The 19475-nt window shown below is 39.7% G+C and overlaps 1 protein-coding gene across 11 annotated transcripts in view; it reads right to left on the bottom strand.

Annotated features, from left to right (window-relative positions):
* Window positions 1-18539, bottom strand: part of PCDH7 (protocadherin 7) — a 423240-nt gene extending 404701 nt beyond the window's left edge. For 9 of the 11 annotated variants that reach the window (XM_054553811.2, XM_063723358.1, XM_024246247.3 and 6 more), the window contains exon 1: window positions 15366-18539. In XM_054553811.2, the coding sequence (XP_054409786.2) occupies window positions 15366-18539 (3174 nt within the window). Of the gene's footprint in view, window positions 1-7023; window positions 9216-10379; window positions 12977-15365 lie in introns of those variants that run through there. The other 2 variants (XM_024246249.3, XM_054553810.2) reach the window with 2 other exon arrangements.
* Between the last annotated feature and the right edge of the window lie 936 nt (window positions 18540-19475).

Genomic DNA, 19475 nt, shown 5'->3' with positions numbered 1-19475 from the left:
TATCACTATTTAATGAGTTAATATATGTAAAATATGTTGACCAGTGCCTAAAATATAGTGTGCAATGTAAGTTTAGCTATTTATGTATTTACATATTATCATTTATATACTATTTACATATTATAACACTAAAACTGAAACTCCATGAAGGAAGAAACTTTTTTCTGTTTCATTTATTACTTTTTCTCCAGTGCCTAGAATAGACCTTAACCCTAATTGGCATGTAGTAGTGATTCACTATTTTCTTTCTGAAATGTCAACCGCATTACTTCTTTCTGTGTGTTTCATGTATGTATATGTGCATATGCATATGAATATGTCCACTACACATAAATACATACTCACATACATACATTTCTTATTGAAGGTAAAACATTAAAGAAAACATCAAGTTTTAGTAACAGAGTAAATTTTAGTATCCTTGACCTAACAGTATAAGCATTAGTTTGGGAAAAATCCAGACATTACCATCTATTGTTCCTAAATCCAACAGAAATGCCATCTCTGTATATGAAATTGATCCTTGTGTTCAACAGTTAAATACACTGAAAAACAGATTTAGATGCAATTTAAAAAATATATATTTGTTTATACCATCATTATTGCCATTTCCCTGAACAAGGGAACTGTTAAAGTTTATAATATTAGTTGTAGAGGGTCAAATGTAAAATTAGCTCTAGAAGCTTAGAAAGGTACTTCTTAGAAAAAGTCTACCCGCTGTTACATTTTGTTGCCTAGAAATGCTGACCAAAGAAAAAGAAGGAGGAATTTCCCCTTCTGGACTTTGATGAGTTTATCCTGTATTACCCTCACAAAGTCATCACTTCTACAGCACACTGGACACAGATATATATATATATATATATATACACATATATATGAGTATATATATATGTGTATATATATAGTTCCAGGTTACTCATTATTAATTTTATCATGGGAAATTTTTATTTTATTTTAAACATTGAAAAGCACAAAGGGAACAAAAGCATAATTTTTAATTTGTCCATGGATTGGTCTCATGATAAAACGTGTATTGCATGCATACATAATAATAGTGAAGAGTCACTCAGCGCGTGGTACTAGCCTCGGTTACACGCCTGGCAGTTTCCATATGCCATGAGAAATCAGACCCACTGGATCTATGTCAGACCAATTATGCCACTGTGTATGAAAATACACTGAGACTGTGCTTTCATAAGAAGAATATTAAGTCTACATTTCTATTTCAACTGACTCCCTCTCCACTTAACTCCTATTGCTTTTCATTTTAATGCTGAAAATGCACTAAAATTTTAAGACTAAATATGAATATTGCCGTTAAAAATAACTGTTAAATTTGTGAAACAGTTTTTAGACTGTTTCATGTAAATGTTGATTTTACATTAATTAATATACTCTCACGCACTTATTGATTAGCAGAATTTAAAAAAACTAAGACGTTATTTAATGTCAGAAATCTCCATGAAAGCTTAACATTGCAGACAGCAGTCAGTGATGTGCCTAATAAGTTAGATATAGTAAGCTAAACAATGTATTTTAAATTTGATGCCCATGCAAATGTAGTATATAGATTCATATATTTTTCACAAAAGCGATAGTAATTGTACCTTTTCTTTTTCAATTTAAGAACACATCTATAAGGTTGGTTTTTTGGAGCTCATCAAGGGAAGGAAAGTTTCCTTTAAAATGGGAAGTGTACTTTCCCAGGAATGGACAGGCTGTGTGTAATAAAGACAAGCTCATGAAGAAACGATGGTCCAGTCCAATGTGTTTTTGCTCAGAAAATAATAGATTCTATTATGGACTAAATTATGCCCTGTATTCTCCAATGTGACTGTACTTGGATATAGGGCCTTTATGGAGAAAATTAAGGTTAAATGGGGTCATAAAGTTAGGGCTCTAATCTGATAGGACTAGTGTTCTTATAAAAAGAGGAAGAGACACCAGAGCTTTCTCTCTCCACTCAGGCACAGAGGAAGGGTCACCTGAGGATGCAAAGAGAAGGCAGAGACCTACAGCCAGTAAGACAGACCTCATCAGAAACTGAATTTGCCAGCACCTTGCCCTGAGACTTCTAACCTCCCAAACCAAGAGAAAATTAACTTCTGTTGTTTAAGACACCCGGTCTGGGGTAGTTTGTTATAACATCCTGAGTAGACTCACATAGATTCTCTCTACTAACCTGGATTTTTTCAACTGTAAAAAAGAATGTTATCAAACTATTGTGAGTTTTTCATATACTACCTAGTTTATGACAATAAGCTTTACCTCTCCACCTTTACCAGGGACATGTCAAAGCACTGAAAGTCATTCTCACAATACCCAGTGCCTACTGGTATATGTGGAAGGCCACACTCAGTTGATGCACCTTGATCTGAAATTATTGTAACTTTGAAGACAGTGACTAGGATAAGAAGCTATCACAAGATCAAACAAGCGATAAGTGTAACAAATACATACACACACACACACACATATATGTATACATACGTATTTTTTGAGACAGGATCTCCCTCTGTCACCCAGGCTGGAGTGCAGCAGCGTGAACACAGGTGACTGTAGCCTCAACCTCCTGGGCTCAAGCGATCCTCCCACCTTTGCCTCTCAAAGTATTGAAATTACAGGTGTGAGTCACTGCACCCAGCCTATATTTTAAATATAATATATTGAAAATGCCCCCAAAAGTGTAAATGCAACTGAAAAAGAGGTTAGAAAAATTCATAGATAATTAGAAATATTCTCTTCAGTTGCTTTAGCGCTTCAAAAAGTTGCAAATGTTTTATATGACTCCCATAAACTCTGTCATGTAATCAGAGCAGGAGTTATAATCTAAAGTGACAGAAGAGGAGTTTCCAGAGACTTCAAGACTTGAACGGGACTCACAAGGTCACACCAGCCAATCAGTGACAGAGCTGGGGCTAGAAGGCAGATTTACATTCCCTCATTCAGCTTTAGTTTTCTATTTTTCCAGAGACCTTTGAGGAGTAAACCAGTAAGAAGGTGGTAAGAATTTCAAAAGCTATAACTCCAAATTTCACTAGCATAGCTTATACTTTGCAATCAGAATGGAGAAGAGGGGTTAGTGTTAAAAATTCACGTTTCTAGGCTATAGAACAGACTTCCTAGAACTGATTTTCTGAGAATGCGGCATGCAAAACCTGCATTTAAAATGACATTTGTGGCCGGGTGCGGTGGCTCACGCCTGTAATCCCAGCACTTTGGGAGGCCGAGGCGGGCGGATCACGAGGTCAAGATATCGAGACCATCCTGGCTAACACGGTGAAACCCCGTTTCTACTAAAAACACAAACAAATTAGCCGGGCGCAATGGCGGGCGCCTGTAGTACCAGCTACTCAGGAGGCTGAGGCAGGAGAATGGCGTAAACCCGGGAGGCGGAGCTTGCAGTGAGCCGAGTTCGCGCCACTACACTCCAGCCTGGGCGACAGAGCGAGACCCCGTCTCAAAAAATAAATAAATAAATGAATAAAATTTAAAAAATAAAATGACATTTGTGCCAGATAAAAATCACAGGCCTGTTACACTTGGTTAACACAGTCCCACACCACATTATGAGATCACCCCGATTTTTTTAATTAAAAATAGTTTTAATTCCATTTAATCTTTATCGTTTTGCTAAAAGATTACAGGTAAATAAATGAAATCTATTATCTCTCAAATTATTGAACTATTTAGTCCATCCAACCAGTATGGGGTAGGAGAGCTCTTTGCATTTGGTCTGCTCTAAATATTCCACAGATTTTTGTCATTTGTATTTTTTCAAGTTTCTTCCAACAGTGGAAAAACACGCTTTTGTTATCCTCTTTAAGTCTCAGCTTCCTCCAGTTAAGTTAGGGTAAGAAACCACTGTGTGGCAATTATGTGTCGAAAGTGGCAACTATTTTTACTATACTTGTCTAACGTAACAGTAGAGAGGAGTCAGGTATGGTGCCATGCAGTTTTTCTACTTTCTTTTTCCCCTTTTTCTTCTTTGTTCTCCTCTTTCTCCCATAAGTATGAGAACAGAAAATGAATGGAGATGAAGCAGTTAGACTGGATATTCTAGCCTGAAAACAAAACCCAAACCCAAACAAGCCACTTGGTCTAAACAGGAGGAAGTGAAGGTTTCCTACTTTTTCACACGCATCTTGCAATCATATAGCATGATGTTTACTGGCATCCTTATGGTCACCAGGGCCCTGGCCCAAAATTCCAGGCCACAAACATTTGCTTTTGTCAGGCTTGAACATCCTTCTCTGATATAATCTCACCCTACCTCCCCAACTCCTCACTAGAATTCAAGATACGTTAACACAAGTTTCAGTCTTCTAGGCTACTCAAGGTTACCCATCTTTCCTCAAGGCCCTAATCAAAATTCCCGTTTCTTAAGGACTATTGATCTTTGTGAGTTGCTGACCTAGTTATCCACTTAGAGCAGTTTACACCCTGGCGAGCTAAAGGCTGAACCAAACTGCTTCAGAGGTCACTTACGGTCAGTTACACTTTAAAAGAGGAGTCCTTCGAAAATTCTGGGCTGCTCAGAAGTGACTTTCAGTTGCAAGGCATTGCTCTGCTCTCAAATCACTGCCCATTGCTCTCAAGATATGGCATATTCGTCTTTGCTTAGTAAACCAAGATATGCCCCGCCACACCTTTAAACATGGCTGCTTGACATTTGACTGAATAAAGATGGAAGGTTTATCAGTGAGCATGGATTGGCACAACGAAAGAATAATACCTGCAGGAATATATCAGTTGACAAAAACAAAGATTTGTGCGTGTGTTTGTGTGCACATGCATCTACATCTTCTCCAGACAATGATATTCAGAAAAATGCTAAAAACCTGTACGTTTTTGTGGTTGTTCTTCATAATCCCTCAAAATGTCAAAGTATACTGCACGACCAGTGCATCTCTTACTTGCCTCAAACATTTGCTTTAGTTTAGCTTGTCTAAGGCTTCCGTGCTTACACCACCAAGGAGAAGAAGGGAAGTGGGGTGATCAGAGAATTGCCCATGTGCTACCGAAACAAGGGTCATGCAGCACACAAGGAAGGCAGGGACTCCGGCCAGCACAGCAGGCAGACTTTCATCTTGGAGACACCCACCCAGCAGGGGCAGAAAATAGCAACTATGAGATTCTCAGAGCCTAATATAAAATAGCCACCCCATATTCCAACAAGCCAATGTGGATGGATCTGCAGGCTACCTAGCAACAAAGCCTAGGCCCTTTGTTTATTTGTTCAACAAACATTTATGAGTGCCTCCTCTAAGCCCAGCACTCCACTGGGCACTGGAAATACTTTGATGGCAAAAAAAACTTGACGGCAGTCCCTCTGAGCTTCATGTCTCCCTTGCCTCATATATATTATTTATTCATTGTCTTACGTATGAAGACAGGGAACTCATTCTAGTTGTTGTTGTATCTTCACTCCAAAGCCTTGCAGTGTGTATTAAAGATATAGAAAATCATGGCCAGGCGCAGTGGCACATGCCTGTAATCCCAGCACTTTGGGAGGCCGAGGTGGGTGGATCTCTTGAGGTCAGGAGTTCAAGACCAGCCTGACTGAAATGGTGAAACTCCATTTCTACTAAAAATACAAAAAATTAGCCAGGCATGGTGGCAGGCACCTGTAATCCCAGCTACTTGGGAGGCTGAGGCAGAAGAATCCCTTGAACGTGGGAGGCGGAGGTTGCAGTGAGCCGAGACCGTGCTGCTGCACTCTAGCCTGGGTAACGGAGCCAGACTATGTCTCAAAAAAAAAAAAAAAAAGATAGAAAATTAATACATTTTCTAGAAAATGAATGGATTTTAAAAATCACGCACATCAAAGAAAAGTGTTTTGCAAAGTTGCAGATAGAAAATTATTCCCAGAGAGATATTTCCAACTGTGGAATTGCTCCCAAAAGACTTTGGTAGGTTTTTTTTTTTTTTTAAGATAACCTGAAAAAGTTAGGGTTATAAAGTGATTTGCCTAATTTTTGAGGGTTTTGTTTTTAAATCACATATGTGGCTGTAGTTTATAAGTCCAGTCGAATAATTGGATCTCCAAATTAATCCCACAAGCATGTTTTTTAGTATGAAATGCAGTTTGTGACTCAAAATGTTTGAAAAACTGGACCTGTTTTAAGGAATTCCTCTATATTCCAAAACATACATTTCAAAACTTCCCTCAAATGTTTTCAGTACTCTTGAATTATGACTGAATATATTTTTTCACAGACGTTATAAGGTTTTCAAGTTAGTTACATGAGAGTCGTGAAAAACCTGTTCATTATTTCAGTATCCTCACCTCGGTATACCAGTGCTCTTCCTCACAGTTTGTTCTGAGGTACAAATAAGCAAACATATATTCAATACTTTGAAGTTTAAGAAGCATGATACAAATGTAAACTATCATTTTTCTGCCCGATGTGGTGGTGGACAACTGTACTCCCAGCTACTCGGAGGCTGAGGCAGAAGGATCCCCTGAGGTCAGGGGTTCGAATCCAACCTGGGCAACATAATGAGACACTTGTCTCTCAAAAAAATAAAATAAAATTGTTAAATGAAATGAAGTATCATTTTTCTGCCCTGTTATCATCTTTATAATATATTAATTCCATGAGGGCAAAGACTCTATCTTATTATTCTTTTAGTACCAGGACCAGTACTGATAGATAAAGGAAAAAACTTTATCCAAAGGATGAACTACTCTAAAATAGACCAGTCTCTAGCATCTCATATTCCTTCTCAGATTTTGAAATGGAGAATTAATTATTGTCTTCTAGTTTAAAATAAAATATCCACATGCTAAAATATACAGGGTAATATGTGGTTTGTTCTGTCTAAACCTGTCCTCTGTCCACAGGCACCTCTGTAAATGGTAAGTTCCAGTAACTACAAAGGAGACTCACTGACCTAGAGACCTGAGTTTGATAGCAACAACTGGGTGAGGGGTAGCTGGGGAGGCGCTGGGCGTGGTAAGGGACTGGGGAAGGGGGACTGGGAGTCTGTATCTTGTCAATAAACCAATGGTACGTGTTCAAAGATTTTTTTTTTTTAATCACAAGAATAGTAGAGGAATGGTAACAGACTTCTCAAAAGCTTTTTGCTGTTGATAAATGTTGCTGTAATCAGCATGCTGTTGATCATTCTGATTCAGCTTAATAGTACACTAAAATCCTTGAGAGTGTTAGCATTTTTTTTTTCTTGCTTTGATTTACTATGTTTTTCCAGTCATAATAGTAAATAGCCATAACTTCCTACCCCAGTCTTAGAGTGCTGGTTCTCAAACCTTTTCGACTGCTTCCACAGTAAGATATATTTTTAACATAGCAACCGAGAACAGAAACACACACCTCCACGCAAACACAACTGAAAGAAAAATTGCACAAGACAATATTTACTCTTACTATGGGGTGATGTACTCTGAATTTTTCTGTTTTATTTTGTACTTTTCGAATTGTGGTAGAGACTCAATAAATTGATTCATACCTCAAGAGTGTGTTGCAACCTGTTTAGAAAATGCTAACTTACAATGTTCTTCTTTGTGAAGGTATTCGTAAATATCACTTCTATGTGATTGCACATTAAATTAACCCAAAATTCTAGACTGTGATTTTTCTGTAATTTGTTTTTGAGTTGATGTGACTTGTGACGGGATTTACATTTGAAGAATATCTAGTGACGTTTACTACTTGGAATGAGGAAAACAGCATTTTCAAGAAGCAGAGATTGGTAAGGTTCCTTTCACCAGTTTCTTACACTAGTCCTTGTGTTCAAAACAAAATGAGAGGTTGAGGATAATTAAGTTTTATACAGAAATCTTACTGTACTTGCAGTGATGTTTCTGAAAATTTCCCTTTTGCAAGATTAAATACACAGCTTATAAAATAAAAATCCTCACGTATACATTAGAGATTCACAGGGGTTACAGTGCACTTCCTATCACTTCCAATGTCCTTCCAATATTTATTTATTTATTTTTCTTAAATGGCTTTTATATTGAGAGTGATTCACCAAAAAATCTTGAGAATTTGGCATTCTTAGTTCCCAAATTTGTGGAAAATTTCAATAGGGCAGACACCCTGGTAAATGTATTACAAAATTATTAAACTTTACATATGGAACACTTATTTTCTAGGCTCATAAACACGACATAACAAATAAAGACATAAACATACAAACATAAAGAGATAGAGGGGCCATCCAGAGGACTCCCTGACCCACCTATAATATTGCTTATACAACTAAAATTCAGTCACTTACTCTCTCAGTAATATGTAACATGCTGAACTCTTTGAAGCTGCTTGAGTTTACGTTATCTGACATCAAATAGGATGTTAAATAAATATGGACTTCTGATAAACGTAGTCCATAAAGGACAGAAAGGCACATATTCCTTCCCGGTGTGACTACAGTGACTTTATCAAATGAAAGTGAAAAGTTCTAAATTTTCTTAAAGAATTAAAAAATAAATTCAAAAATGACATAAATATTGTGGTCACTATTTCAAGATTAAGAAAAAAATCAATCCATTACAGTGCCCATTATAAATATAAAAAATTAATTTCTCAAACTTGTTTTACACACAATATTTTTATAAATATTGCTCGAAGTTCTAGCATATATATATATGTGTGTGTGTGAAAACACACACAAACACACAAAACAGCATTTAAAAATACACACACAGAATGAGCAAAATATATTATCCTTCACTCTAACAAAACTATCTGACAGGCCTGTGATTACATGGCACGTAAAAATATTGATCAATTTAGATTTTTATTCAAAATCAGTATTTAATGTATTAAAGACAAAGACATAAGAGACTGAATTTCCCTTTGTTCACACAAAGTCTCAAACTTATTGTTGCAATATGCTTTTGGATTTTTTTAAAGACGTCACTGTTAAGTCTAAAAGGTGCTAACCGCCTCTTTAAGAATGGAATTCCTGGTGACTCAGACATCCATTAGTAGCACATTTCTGCATTAATACTGTTTCATACATTTATTTTATTTTCATACTATTTTTCCGTATATGAGAAAGAAAAAGACTCGAAAATAAAATGTACAACAAGTGGAACAAGCAGTGATTGGCTGACACCCCACGGCCAAGGGCAGGCTCCAGCAGGTTTCGGAGTAGAAAGGTCATCACAGTATGGTGCATAATGGAGCATCATATTAGAGTGGAATTCAGCCAAACACAGTAATGTATGGATGTAGACGCATCTGAAAGAAGGAAAATAAAGATTTATGCAGGTAAAAAAAAATCGATAAAGAAATTTTCCCCAGTGTCTTATGCCCAATTGGAAAGCTTTAGTAGAGATTTAGGAACGGAGAAAAATTTTAATGCCAATTTTGTGTTTGTAAATAATAAATACACTTGAGAGTGGGGGAAGTTAACTTGTCAGAGGAATCCTACTTGGGAGCTTTAATAGCTTTTTGTTTGTACACAGCATTAGAGTTCAATACAAACATCACTACATTCCTGAAAATAAACCTTGATTCTGCCTTTAAAACATTAATTCACCAGAAGTGATAATTAAGATTAGTTTTAGTGGTTTCAGCTCAATTCTTCTTAGAATGTGATTTTTCCCACAAGACTAATGCTAAATAAAGCACTGTGTAATGTACCGCAAAAGAGTCACTGCTTTAGAAAAGATTCTATGGTTTTTTAAAAAAAACTAAGAAAAGCAAAGCTTACTCTAGATACACGGGAACAGCTCTTACTATTTCTATAGAGTCATAGTAAATAAATGAATGGGAAACCTTGCCATAGTCTAGAAATCGATTATACACTCTTTATACATGACTATTGTAAACAAAATTGGTTATATATATATTTAAAATACTGTATATAATTATACTAAATCTCCTACATAACCTCCACCACCACATCCTCCCAGGAAAGAAAAGATGTTAACATGTTTAATAGAGTAGATTGCTGTGTTGAAGTAATGGCTTTGTCACATGATATTTAGTTTTTAAAATAGTTCAGATTTTATTTTTAAAATTAATAGATTCAATAATTTATATTTTATCACTCTGCAAATTTAGAATCTAGTACAGTAGATTGGCTAACTGCCCAACAAGGAAGCAATCCATTTGAAAATTAACAAAATGTCATATTCTTCTAAAAACTTGCTAGAAAATAAATTAAGAGAAAACATTCGTGCATGACTGTGTGTTAAGGATGCTACTAAAATAAAATGTATGTGCAAAGTTGATAAAATGCAAACAAGCCCAGAAGTCAAAAGTAATTATCAATATTGATGGAAAAGATAAAAGATTATCACAATTAGAATGCATAAAATGTTTCATACATAATGTGTAGAATGTTTTAATTCTTTTCTATTTAAATGAATTTGTATTGAAATATTCTAAATGCTAGGAAGGAACTTATGTCTGTTATCATTGTTCTGCTAATATTAAAAATTCTGTCAACAGAATATATGTTCTTAACCATGTTAAGATGCTTTACTCTATGTTATCAATTACAATCCTACATGAGGGATAAGAATTATTAACTTCTTTAAAATTCTGTAAATTTTGAATTATATTTTCCCAGATAATTTTACACAGAAGAACTGGAGCCTAAAGCAGAATTATAGTCTATTGTAAAGATGTCAATCTTCATAGCCAAATATATAGTCATAAATAAGTAAGTAAATTTCAACAGATTTCTACTGCAATTAAAATACATACAGAGAAAGTTACAGAAATTCAGTTTTTTTCCCCCAAAAGTAGTATGATCAGATAAATAAGAATACTGGACACTACATTCCATGACTTGGACTCTAGTCCACATTATATCCCTGACAATTTTGTAATCCCAGTCAAGTCACTGTTTCATGCTGGGCCTCAGTCTCCTCTTCTATTAAAATGAGGGGACTGTTTGACACCTTGTAATTCTAAAATGTGATGATGCTAGTGATTTCATGTACAGTCATTAAGCTGTTGATTATAGTATATTTTATTTCAACACGGCGTATGTTTAAGTTCAGATATTTTTCACATGTTAATCTATAAACATCATGACTAAATAAAAGACTAATACAGCTATAAATGGTATACACGAATATGTGTGTATATGTCTCTGTGTGTACAGAGTTTGTGATATAAACCATGTTCACACTTTTTCACATGCGACATATGTAATTACTCAAAGAAAGATAAGAAAAAATGATTTTGCCATATTTATTGTACTAGATGGTGTATTAAAATATTTAAACTGACTTTGTGGTCTTACATCTAAGTCATTAATTGGTTTAGGATAAGTTTTGGATAAGATTCAAATAATCATGTGGACTTCTATATAAATTTGCAAATTCATTGCGGATCAAAGCAATGGATGACCTTTTCCTTATTTCGTAGACATCCGGAGATCCAGATAATGTTGCTTTACTAGATGACTAAAGACACAGCCTAACTTCCATCAGCTATTAGTCTTTTGCCTACGGTATCAGGCCAAATGTAACACAAATTTCACCATATGCAGATTCATTATGCCTTATGAAAACATCCTTGGTTATAGACAGGAGAAACACATTGTAAAAATTATGCTTACAGAATGAGCGCTGGAAGCTATGGTTGGCATCACTTTGTAGATGCATTTCCACTGAAGAATATATATATGCTCTCTCTCTCTCTGTCTCTCTCTCTCTCTCTCTATATATATATATATATGTATACACAAACACACACACACAAATGAATTGACATTTAGTTTTCTTATTGCTTAATAGATGACAGCAAGTCAATCATTTGCTTCCAAAATTGAAGCAATTAAAAAAATAACTTCTCCCATATTTTTTCACTAAGTGTACAATGAATATATTGAACATAATTCGATCATTAAAGAGAACATTATGAAGACAAACTGTGAAACTGTCACTGAAGTTAATGTAAATTTTTTGTAATTCAGGATCAGCTGCAAACGGATTTTAAAATGGATGTTTATTCAAACTAAGTTCTTGCCAAAAATAAATTACCTTACTTTCCATTGACTAAATACAATAAAATTTTTACTTGTAAGTGCATTATCTAAATAACAGCATATCAAGGATAAGCTCAATAGAATTCGAGAATAATAAGCAAAATAGTAACTGTACTTTTCATACTATCACTCTTTGGGGGGATTACATTATTTTCAAAGAAAATTGAAAAGTGCTTAGCACATAGTAAAATACCGGAGACTTAAAAATAAACAGAAAAATAGAATGCATATACCTTTATGTTGTGAATGAAAAACACAGTTGTACTTCTAGTTCACAAAAGTTTAACAACTACCAAGACCAGGTTTACCAAGGAAGAATGAAACAGAAAGGTGGATACTTAATCTCAGTAATGCTCTCAATCATCCACATTTTGCTCAGCTAAACACATTATTTAGCTGAGGGCAAAGGCTTTTGTTTGAAATGCAAAGGTATGAACTATGAAAATTTGGGCTGCATCATCAGTGAGTTTTTCTAAATTGTTAATTTCGGAAATAATTCCAGCAACTCTACCACACCCATTTCCTAGAGTCTGCCAAAGAGTAACTATAGAAGCTTGATTTGAATGGCTCTCAAGTCTATGTAAACAAAACAAAAAGTAAGAGGTTAAGGGAGAGTATTATTTACAAACTTTCATTTCTACAAAACTGTTTAACCTATTATAATGAAAACAACAGGACTTAGGTACAACACTTTAAAATGTCTAATTTTCATGAAGATAAGAACACTTTTAAGAAACATCACTTTAATTTTTTCACAAATAAAGAACTGCAATAAGGCAATTCAGGAAAACTATAAATAAAATGAAGGCTTTATGTAAAATGAAATCTCAATTTTTAAATTAGACCCTGCTGTATGGAATTGAAAGAATACAACGGTCTAGTTTTACCTTAGATAAATCCATTTATCAAAAGAAGGAAATTCCCGCGAAACCCTGAATTCTTTTTTTTCTTTTAGAACATCAGGTTTAATCAAAGAAAATATATGTTGGCAGTTCTGTAAAAATTAAAGGTCATATATTTTAAAAATAAAAATAGGAAGTTGTCTACTCATGGCACAAACAAAAAGCAGAACAAAAAGGATCCCATTTATGTCAGATGTCAAAACAGAATGTAACTTTGTAAATGGATCCCTTGTCCTCTGACAGCAATATTGAGGAGATGAAACATATCAATTACTATTACCAATTACATTAAGGGGAATGTGTTTCATCTGCCTTTATTTCATTTTAGGTCAGCTATTTACTTGTGGTTAAAAGTGTATACTTCTTTTGAATACGTAATGACAGAAAAGTTTCCCAGAGTCACTTTTGGCAAACTGTGTGATTCATTCCAGTTGCTTTGAGGGTTTTCTCTTTTGGAATGTGGACTTCTTTACTCAGTTAAGAGGCTAACACCATATATTAGTTTATTTATAAGCATATCACTTTGCCTTTTAAACAGGATGCCAACAGTCTTGATATTAGCTGTTTTAAATATTCAAGAATATAGAGCTAACCTCATCTGATGAGCCAAATGAAGCTTAAGTAACAGCACAGAACATATGAAGTGTTTGCATAAAATATCCATAAAAGTGTCACTTGATATGTCCATTCAAAAGCATAAGATTACACAATTTAGAATGCAAATGCTATCCAGACACAGGACAGAAGTACCATTAGGATAAGAACCGAGATGTAAATATTCTGCAGACAGATCTCTTCACATTCCTTTGCATTAGGTGTTACTATTTTCTAGAGAAATGTCTACAAATCTCAATTTATTTTTGAGTGTTTAATCTGTAAAAAGTGCTACCATTTTAGCTAGAATCTTCCTTGTTTACAAAACTGATAAAAGCACCAAAACAACACAAAAATCAGCTTCTCACTTCCATGTGACACAATAATACAACAGATATAAACATTCCACTATGTCAAATGTTGGTTTAAAATAAATAAATAATTCAAATTCACATACACCAAAGGACATATTTTCAAAAACCATTTAATGCAAATGCAGTTTGAGCTGGTGTTTTCTTGGATTGCATTTGTTATTAGATATAAAAGTATATTCAGACTGTTTCTCCTTATCCAAATAGCTACTGTAAAGTACTATATACAGAAAATATTTATTTAAAATACCAATTTCAATAATCATGAAGGCAATTAAGAATTAATATCTCTTTCTATAACATCTTCAATGAGGCTATAAAATAACTTTTTCCTTTGCCTCAATTCTTCTCGGATTCCACATTCCACATGCAAAGCATATTTAATAGAAATTAGATTGACAGTCATAACTGTGTTTCTTGAGATGGGTTCTGACAGTAAGAAATACGTAATGTTTTATTAGCTGAGGTTGCTGTACCATGAGGCACAGTCCTTTCCAAAAGGTCTTGTTTGCTGTGTGGCAAACTTTGGTGGATATACAAATTAAACTTTCTGAGGATTCTATATTACACAAGGAAAACTTTCAAAAATAAATTTCAGTTTTGCTTAAGTTCCGCCTCAGAATATATGCATTTTTTACTGTTTCTACATTTCACTGAGAAACTATTATGTCAAATATTCCACATAATCTTTATATTCTCAATATATCATAATGCATGCCAAAATAGTCTTGCACACAGTACATCAATTGTGAATACTTTCATTACTTGGCTTAAATAATAAATAGCTCATGCAATGTATTTTTGTTTGCAAACTTTTAATACCAAACAGGAAGAATGCAAATGGTAATTGCATATCATTATAGAACACTAATTGTTATAGGTATCGATTATTATAGATATAAAAGATTGAAAGTGGAGTTTTGCATGACATTTGCATATCAGTAAATATTTTTAAACCAGCATTTTCATCAAAATAGTCAGTACTTCAATATCTCAGACTTAGTACTACATCTGCATGAATCAGCATCTATTTATCTGTAAAATCCTGCATTGTAAATAACATAGCTAAAACTTTTATGGTATCCAATTTGCACAGACACCAGTAGTAACTTTAGAAACTTTTTCTCTGGATGTAATTATCCACTTAGTTGCCACAGAAGAAAATAATTTCAGGTGAAAACTAACCGTCTAAGTAATACACACATATTAATTCTGGAAACAAAAAAATGTAGTATGAATTAGGGATGTCAAGTGCAAAGAGAACTGCAAAACACTGCCTACTCTGAATACTTCTTTCAGTAGTTTAGTGAAACTTAATTCTAATTTGCAAAATACAGTGGTATACCTTTTGTAGATGGCCTTTGCTAAATTAATGGTGCAAAAATTAACATTAAATTCCTACTGTTAAAATTTTAATAATTTTAAAAACGAGAGGACAAAACTTTACAGAAGATAATCTGTCTCAGAGTTATTAGCCCTCCCTGGGATATTTAAATATATTTGGGATACATCTTACCTGTTTGCTGTACTTGTTATTGGTTTGACAGCTGTACTCAGAGCAGTGATCTGATCCAATTGAAATGTTGTCTCCTGCTCCCACAAATGTGTTGGCTGGTGGTAGATCTTGTACGGCCTGGTGTTTTTTTCCTGCAGTTGGTGACTGGGGATGAAGCTGAACAGTAGGCAATGGGGAACTAGATTTGTAATGCCTTGCCAGGTCAGGACTGCCCGGCCCACCATTAACGGATCTGTATCGCCCCATGCTTGGGCTGTCTGACAGCTTCTCATTGACACTATCATACCTCTGTCCATTTGGCTTAGAAGCCTCCACAGTGACAATGCTGCTGTAGAGAGGCTGCTTAGATTTTTTGTTTTTCTTGTCCTTTTTAGGCTTTTTAGATTTGTCATGCTGTTGGGGTGTAAAAAAGTCTTCGTGATCTTTTTTGCCGGCTTCATAGCCATTTTTATTTTTGGACCTGCAGTACCTTGCCATCACTACAATTAAGATGATTAGAATCACCGTCATAATGCCAGCAACCACGCCAATGACAATACTGAGTCTCTGTTTGCTAATTTCATAGCTTGGGTCACCAGCTATATCCTGGGTGAGTGGGGTCTGCAAACTTCTAGCTATCTGGGAGTCAATCACAGTTGCATTAGAAACACTTTCATTGACAAACACATGCACCAGAGTCGTGGTGGACTGGGAAGGCTGCCCACTGTCATTCACTTGCACCACCAACCTGTGCAAACCATAATGCTTTTGGGTGAGTTTTCCCACTAAGGAAACCACACCACTAGTGGGATCAATTTCAAACAGCTTGAAGGGATTTCCTCCCACAATGCTGTAGTTCAGGTCTGCATTGATGCCATCGTCACTGTCTGTTGCCAACACTGTAGCTACTACTGTCCTGACATTACTCGAAGGTGGCAGTAAAGTGTAGGAAATGTTTCTGGGAAGGGTAACTGTGGGAGCATTGTCATTTTCATCCATCACAAAAAGCGAGACTGTAGCTGTGGCAGATCTGGGAGGATCTCCCCCATCCACAGCCTTGACTCTGAAAGTGTACGTGGTCTGATGTTCCCGGTCAAAAGACATTGTGGAGTAAATGGTCCCCGTGTCATTTTCAATAGAAAAAATGTTATTGTTCTCCTCTATGTACAGGCTCATCTCTGCATTCCGCCCCTTGTCAGCATCCATCACGGTGACCATCCCCACAGGGCTGTTGGGCTGCAAGTTTTCTTTCACATAAAAGGTGAAGACGTCCTGCATAAACTTAGGGTCATTGTCATTCTTATCAGCCACCTGCACAATCACCGTAGTGCTGCCCTGCAGCACGGGGATGCCTTTGTCTTTGGCGTTAACTTTAAACTCATACCTGTCAGTCTGCTCGCGGTCCAGCACGGTATTGACCAGGATGTCCCCAGAATCGGGATCGATGGCAAAGATCCCCATCACAGAGGAGTCCAGCGAGTAGGCGATCTCGGCGTTCTTTCCGCTGTCTGCGTCTGTCGCCAGCACTGTGGCCACCCTCTCGCCTGGGATGTTGTTCTCAGGGAAGTAAACCTCCACCACCGACTGGCCGAACACGGGCGGGTTGTCGTTGGTGTCTCCCACCTTGACAATCAGGGAGTTGTTGCTCGAGAGGCTGGGGCTGCCTGAGTCCACCGCCACGATGACCACGTTGAACTCCCGGGTGGCCTCATAGTCCAGAGGGGTCGAGGTGTGCAAGAAGTACTTTTTCTTGTTCTGGTCGCCCTCGGTGTCGCTGGCTGGCTTGAGCTGGAAGGGCACGTCGCCCACCACGGTGCAGGTGACCACCCCGTTCTCGCCTTGGTCTCGGTCGGACACCTGCACCAGAGCGATGGGGGTGTCGACCAGAACGTCCTCCGCCACATTAGCCACCCCGTCCTTGAGGGGGATGCGCCCAATCTTGCGGATTTCAATGGACGGCACGTTGTCGTTCTCGTCTTTGATGTTAAGGACCACGGTGGCCTTGTCGGTCTTGGGGGGCTGCCCGCGGTCGCGGGCCATGACCGTGAAGCGCAGCTGGTTCACCTCCTCGCGGTCGATCCGGTGCAGGACGCTGAGCCAGCCGGACGTCTCGTCAAGGCGCAGCAGCCGCCTCACCGACTCGGTGGCCGCCCCGAACACGTACTCGATCTGCCCGTTGACCCCCACGTCCAAGTCGGCTGCGCGCAGTTGCAGGATGGGGGTCCCCGGGGCGCTGTTCTCAGCCAAGTCGGCCTCGTACACGCTCTTCTCGAAGCGGGGGCTGTTGTCGTTCACGTCGGTGATGAGGACCCGTAGGATGGCCTGCGAGGAGCGAGGCGGGTCGCCGCCGTCGCGCACCCGCAGAGTCAGCTCGTAGGAGTCGCGCTGCTCGCGGTCCAGCGCCCCCTTCACGATCAGCTGCGGCTGCTTCTCGCCGTCCGGGGTGTCCGCCACCTGCAGCTCGAACACGCTGCTGCGGCCGCCGGGGTTGGTGCCGCCGCCGCCCTCTGGTGCGTCCAGCCGCCGCTTGGAGCCTCCCGAGCCGCCGCCGCTCGCGCCGTTCCCGCCGCCCCCGGGGTAGGGGGCGCTGTCGGCCGCCCCGGCGCGCCGGCTCTCGCCGCCGCTGCCGCCGCCTCCGGGCTCCTGGAGCAGCTCGTAGCGCTCGATGCCGTTGCGGCCGAAGTCGCGGTCGGTGGCTGTGGGCAGCAGGTAAAGTGTGCCCACCGGCCGATTCTCCTCCACGGTGAGCGTGAGCACGGGCGACGGGAAGGTGGGCGTGTTGTCGTTGATGTCAAGCACGATGACCCGACCCTCAAACAGGTCCACCCAGCTCTGCGAGGGCCCGATCACCGACACCTCGAAGTCCAGGAAGCACTCGTTCTCGTCGAAGATCATCTGACACTGGGGCAGCTTCTCGCGGTCGATGCGCCGCTCGCTCGTGCTCAGCTCGCCCGTGAGGTTGTCGATCTTCAGGTACTCGGAGCCGGACTCCAGGCTGAAAGTCACCTCACCCGATCCAGTCACGATGCCCAGGTCTGAAGCCACGTTGCCGATGCGGACGTCGGCGGGGCCCTCCTCGGCCAGCCGGTACCGGAGGAGTTGCTTGGCGGCCGCCAGGCTGAGCGAGAGCGGCAGGAGGAGGCAGCAGCCCAAGCACCAGCCGCGCGCCCATCCCGCGGTCCGCATCCTCAGCATCTTCTCCTGCTGCTGCTGCTACTGCTCCTTCTAACCACAGCCCCCTCGGCGCCCCCCTCCTCCGGGGCCGGCCGCCTGCCCTCCCCCCAGTCCTCTGCCCTCTCCCGGAAAGGAAGGAGCGAGAGGGAGGGGAGGGAGGGGGCAAAAGCGGCGCGGAGAGTTGGCCGGGAATGGGGGTGGGAGGGCAGCGATAGATGCTTCTTTTTTTCCTCCTGCTTCTTCCGAAAGTTATTGTTTCATAATTCATGCAATGGGTGCTAATCGCCCGCTCGCCTGCCGCCGTTCAGTCGCAGTACTCACAGTTCACGGGACACTGCGCGCCGCGGGTTCGGCGGCCCCCCCACCCAGAGTCATTCCCGCAGCGGGCGGAGAATCCCCGGCTCTCGTCCCCGCTCTGTCGGAAGGGGCCAGAACCGCTCCGGCAGACGGGCAGTGGGGCTGGGAAGAGGTGGGGAATGAGCCTGCAGCCTCCCCCGCCTGCCCGCTGGTCTTTGCTGCTACTCGAGTTGAGTCCAATTCACGTTCCAGGCACTCACTCCAAACCCAGGCTCTGCTCCGGCTCCGGCCGCCCAGACAAACGTGAGTCGCTTCCTGCACCAGGCGCTGGGGCCAGCAACAAGCCAGTCTCAACTCCGACTCTGCTCATGCAGCGAGGGAGGCAGTCAACAGATCGAGAATGAAAAATCCCCCGGCACGTCGCTTCGGGCACGGTGCAGTGGAGACTACTCGCGTCACAGAGCGGTCAGTGTCCGGGTCACCCCGGCGCGCCAAAGAGAAGCCCGAGCCATCTTCAGAGACGCCCAGAGTCAGTCCCTTCTCACCCTGGAGAGCGCGGGTTTCTCTTTTTTCTTAACAACTCTGCGCAAGGTCATTAGTCACGAAGCAGCCGCCTGAAACCGCAGCAGCCTTTCGCCCACGGGGGCGAAGGCTGAGCCG

This window comes from Pongo abelii, chromosome 3 (genome assembly GCF_028885655.2).
Source record: "Pongo abelii isolate AG06213 chromosome 3, NHGRI_mPonAbe1-v2.0_pri, whole genome shotgun sequence".
NCBI classification, from domain to species: Eukaryota; Metazoa; Chordata; class Mammalia; order Primates; family Hominidae; genus Pongo; species Pongo abelii.
The sequence above is the reverse complement of the archived record's forward strand: the minus strand, read 5'-3'. Positions and strand labels throughout refer to the sequence as shown.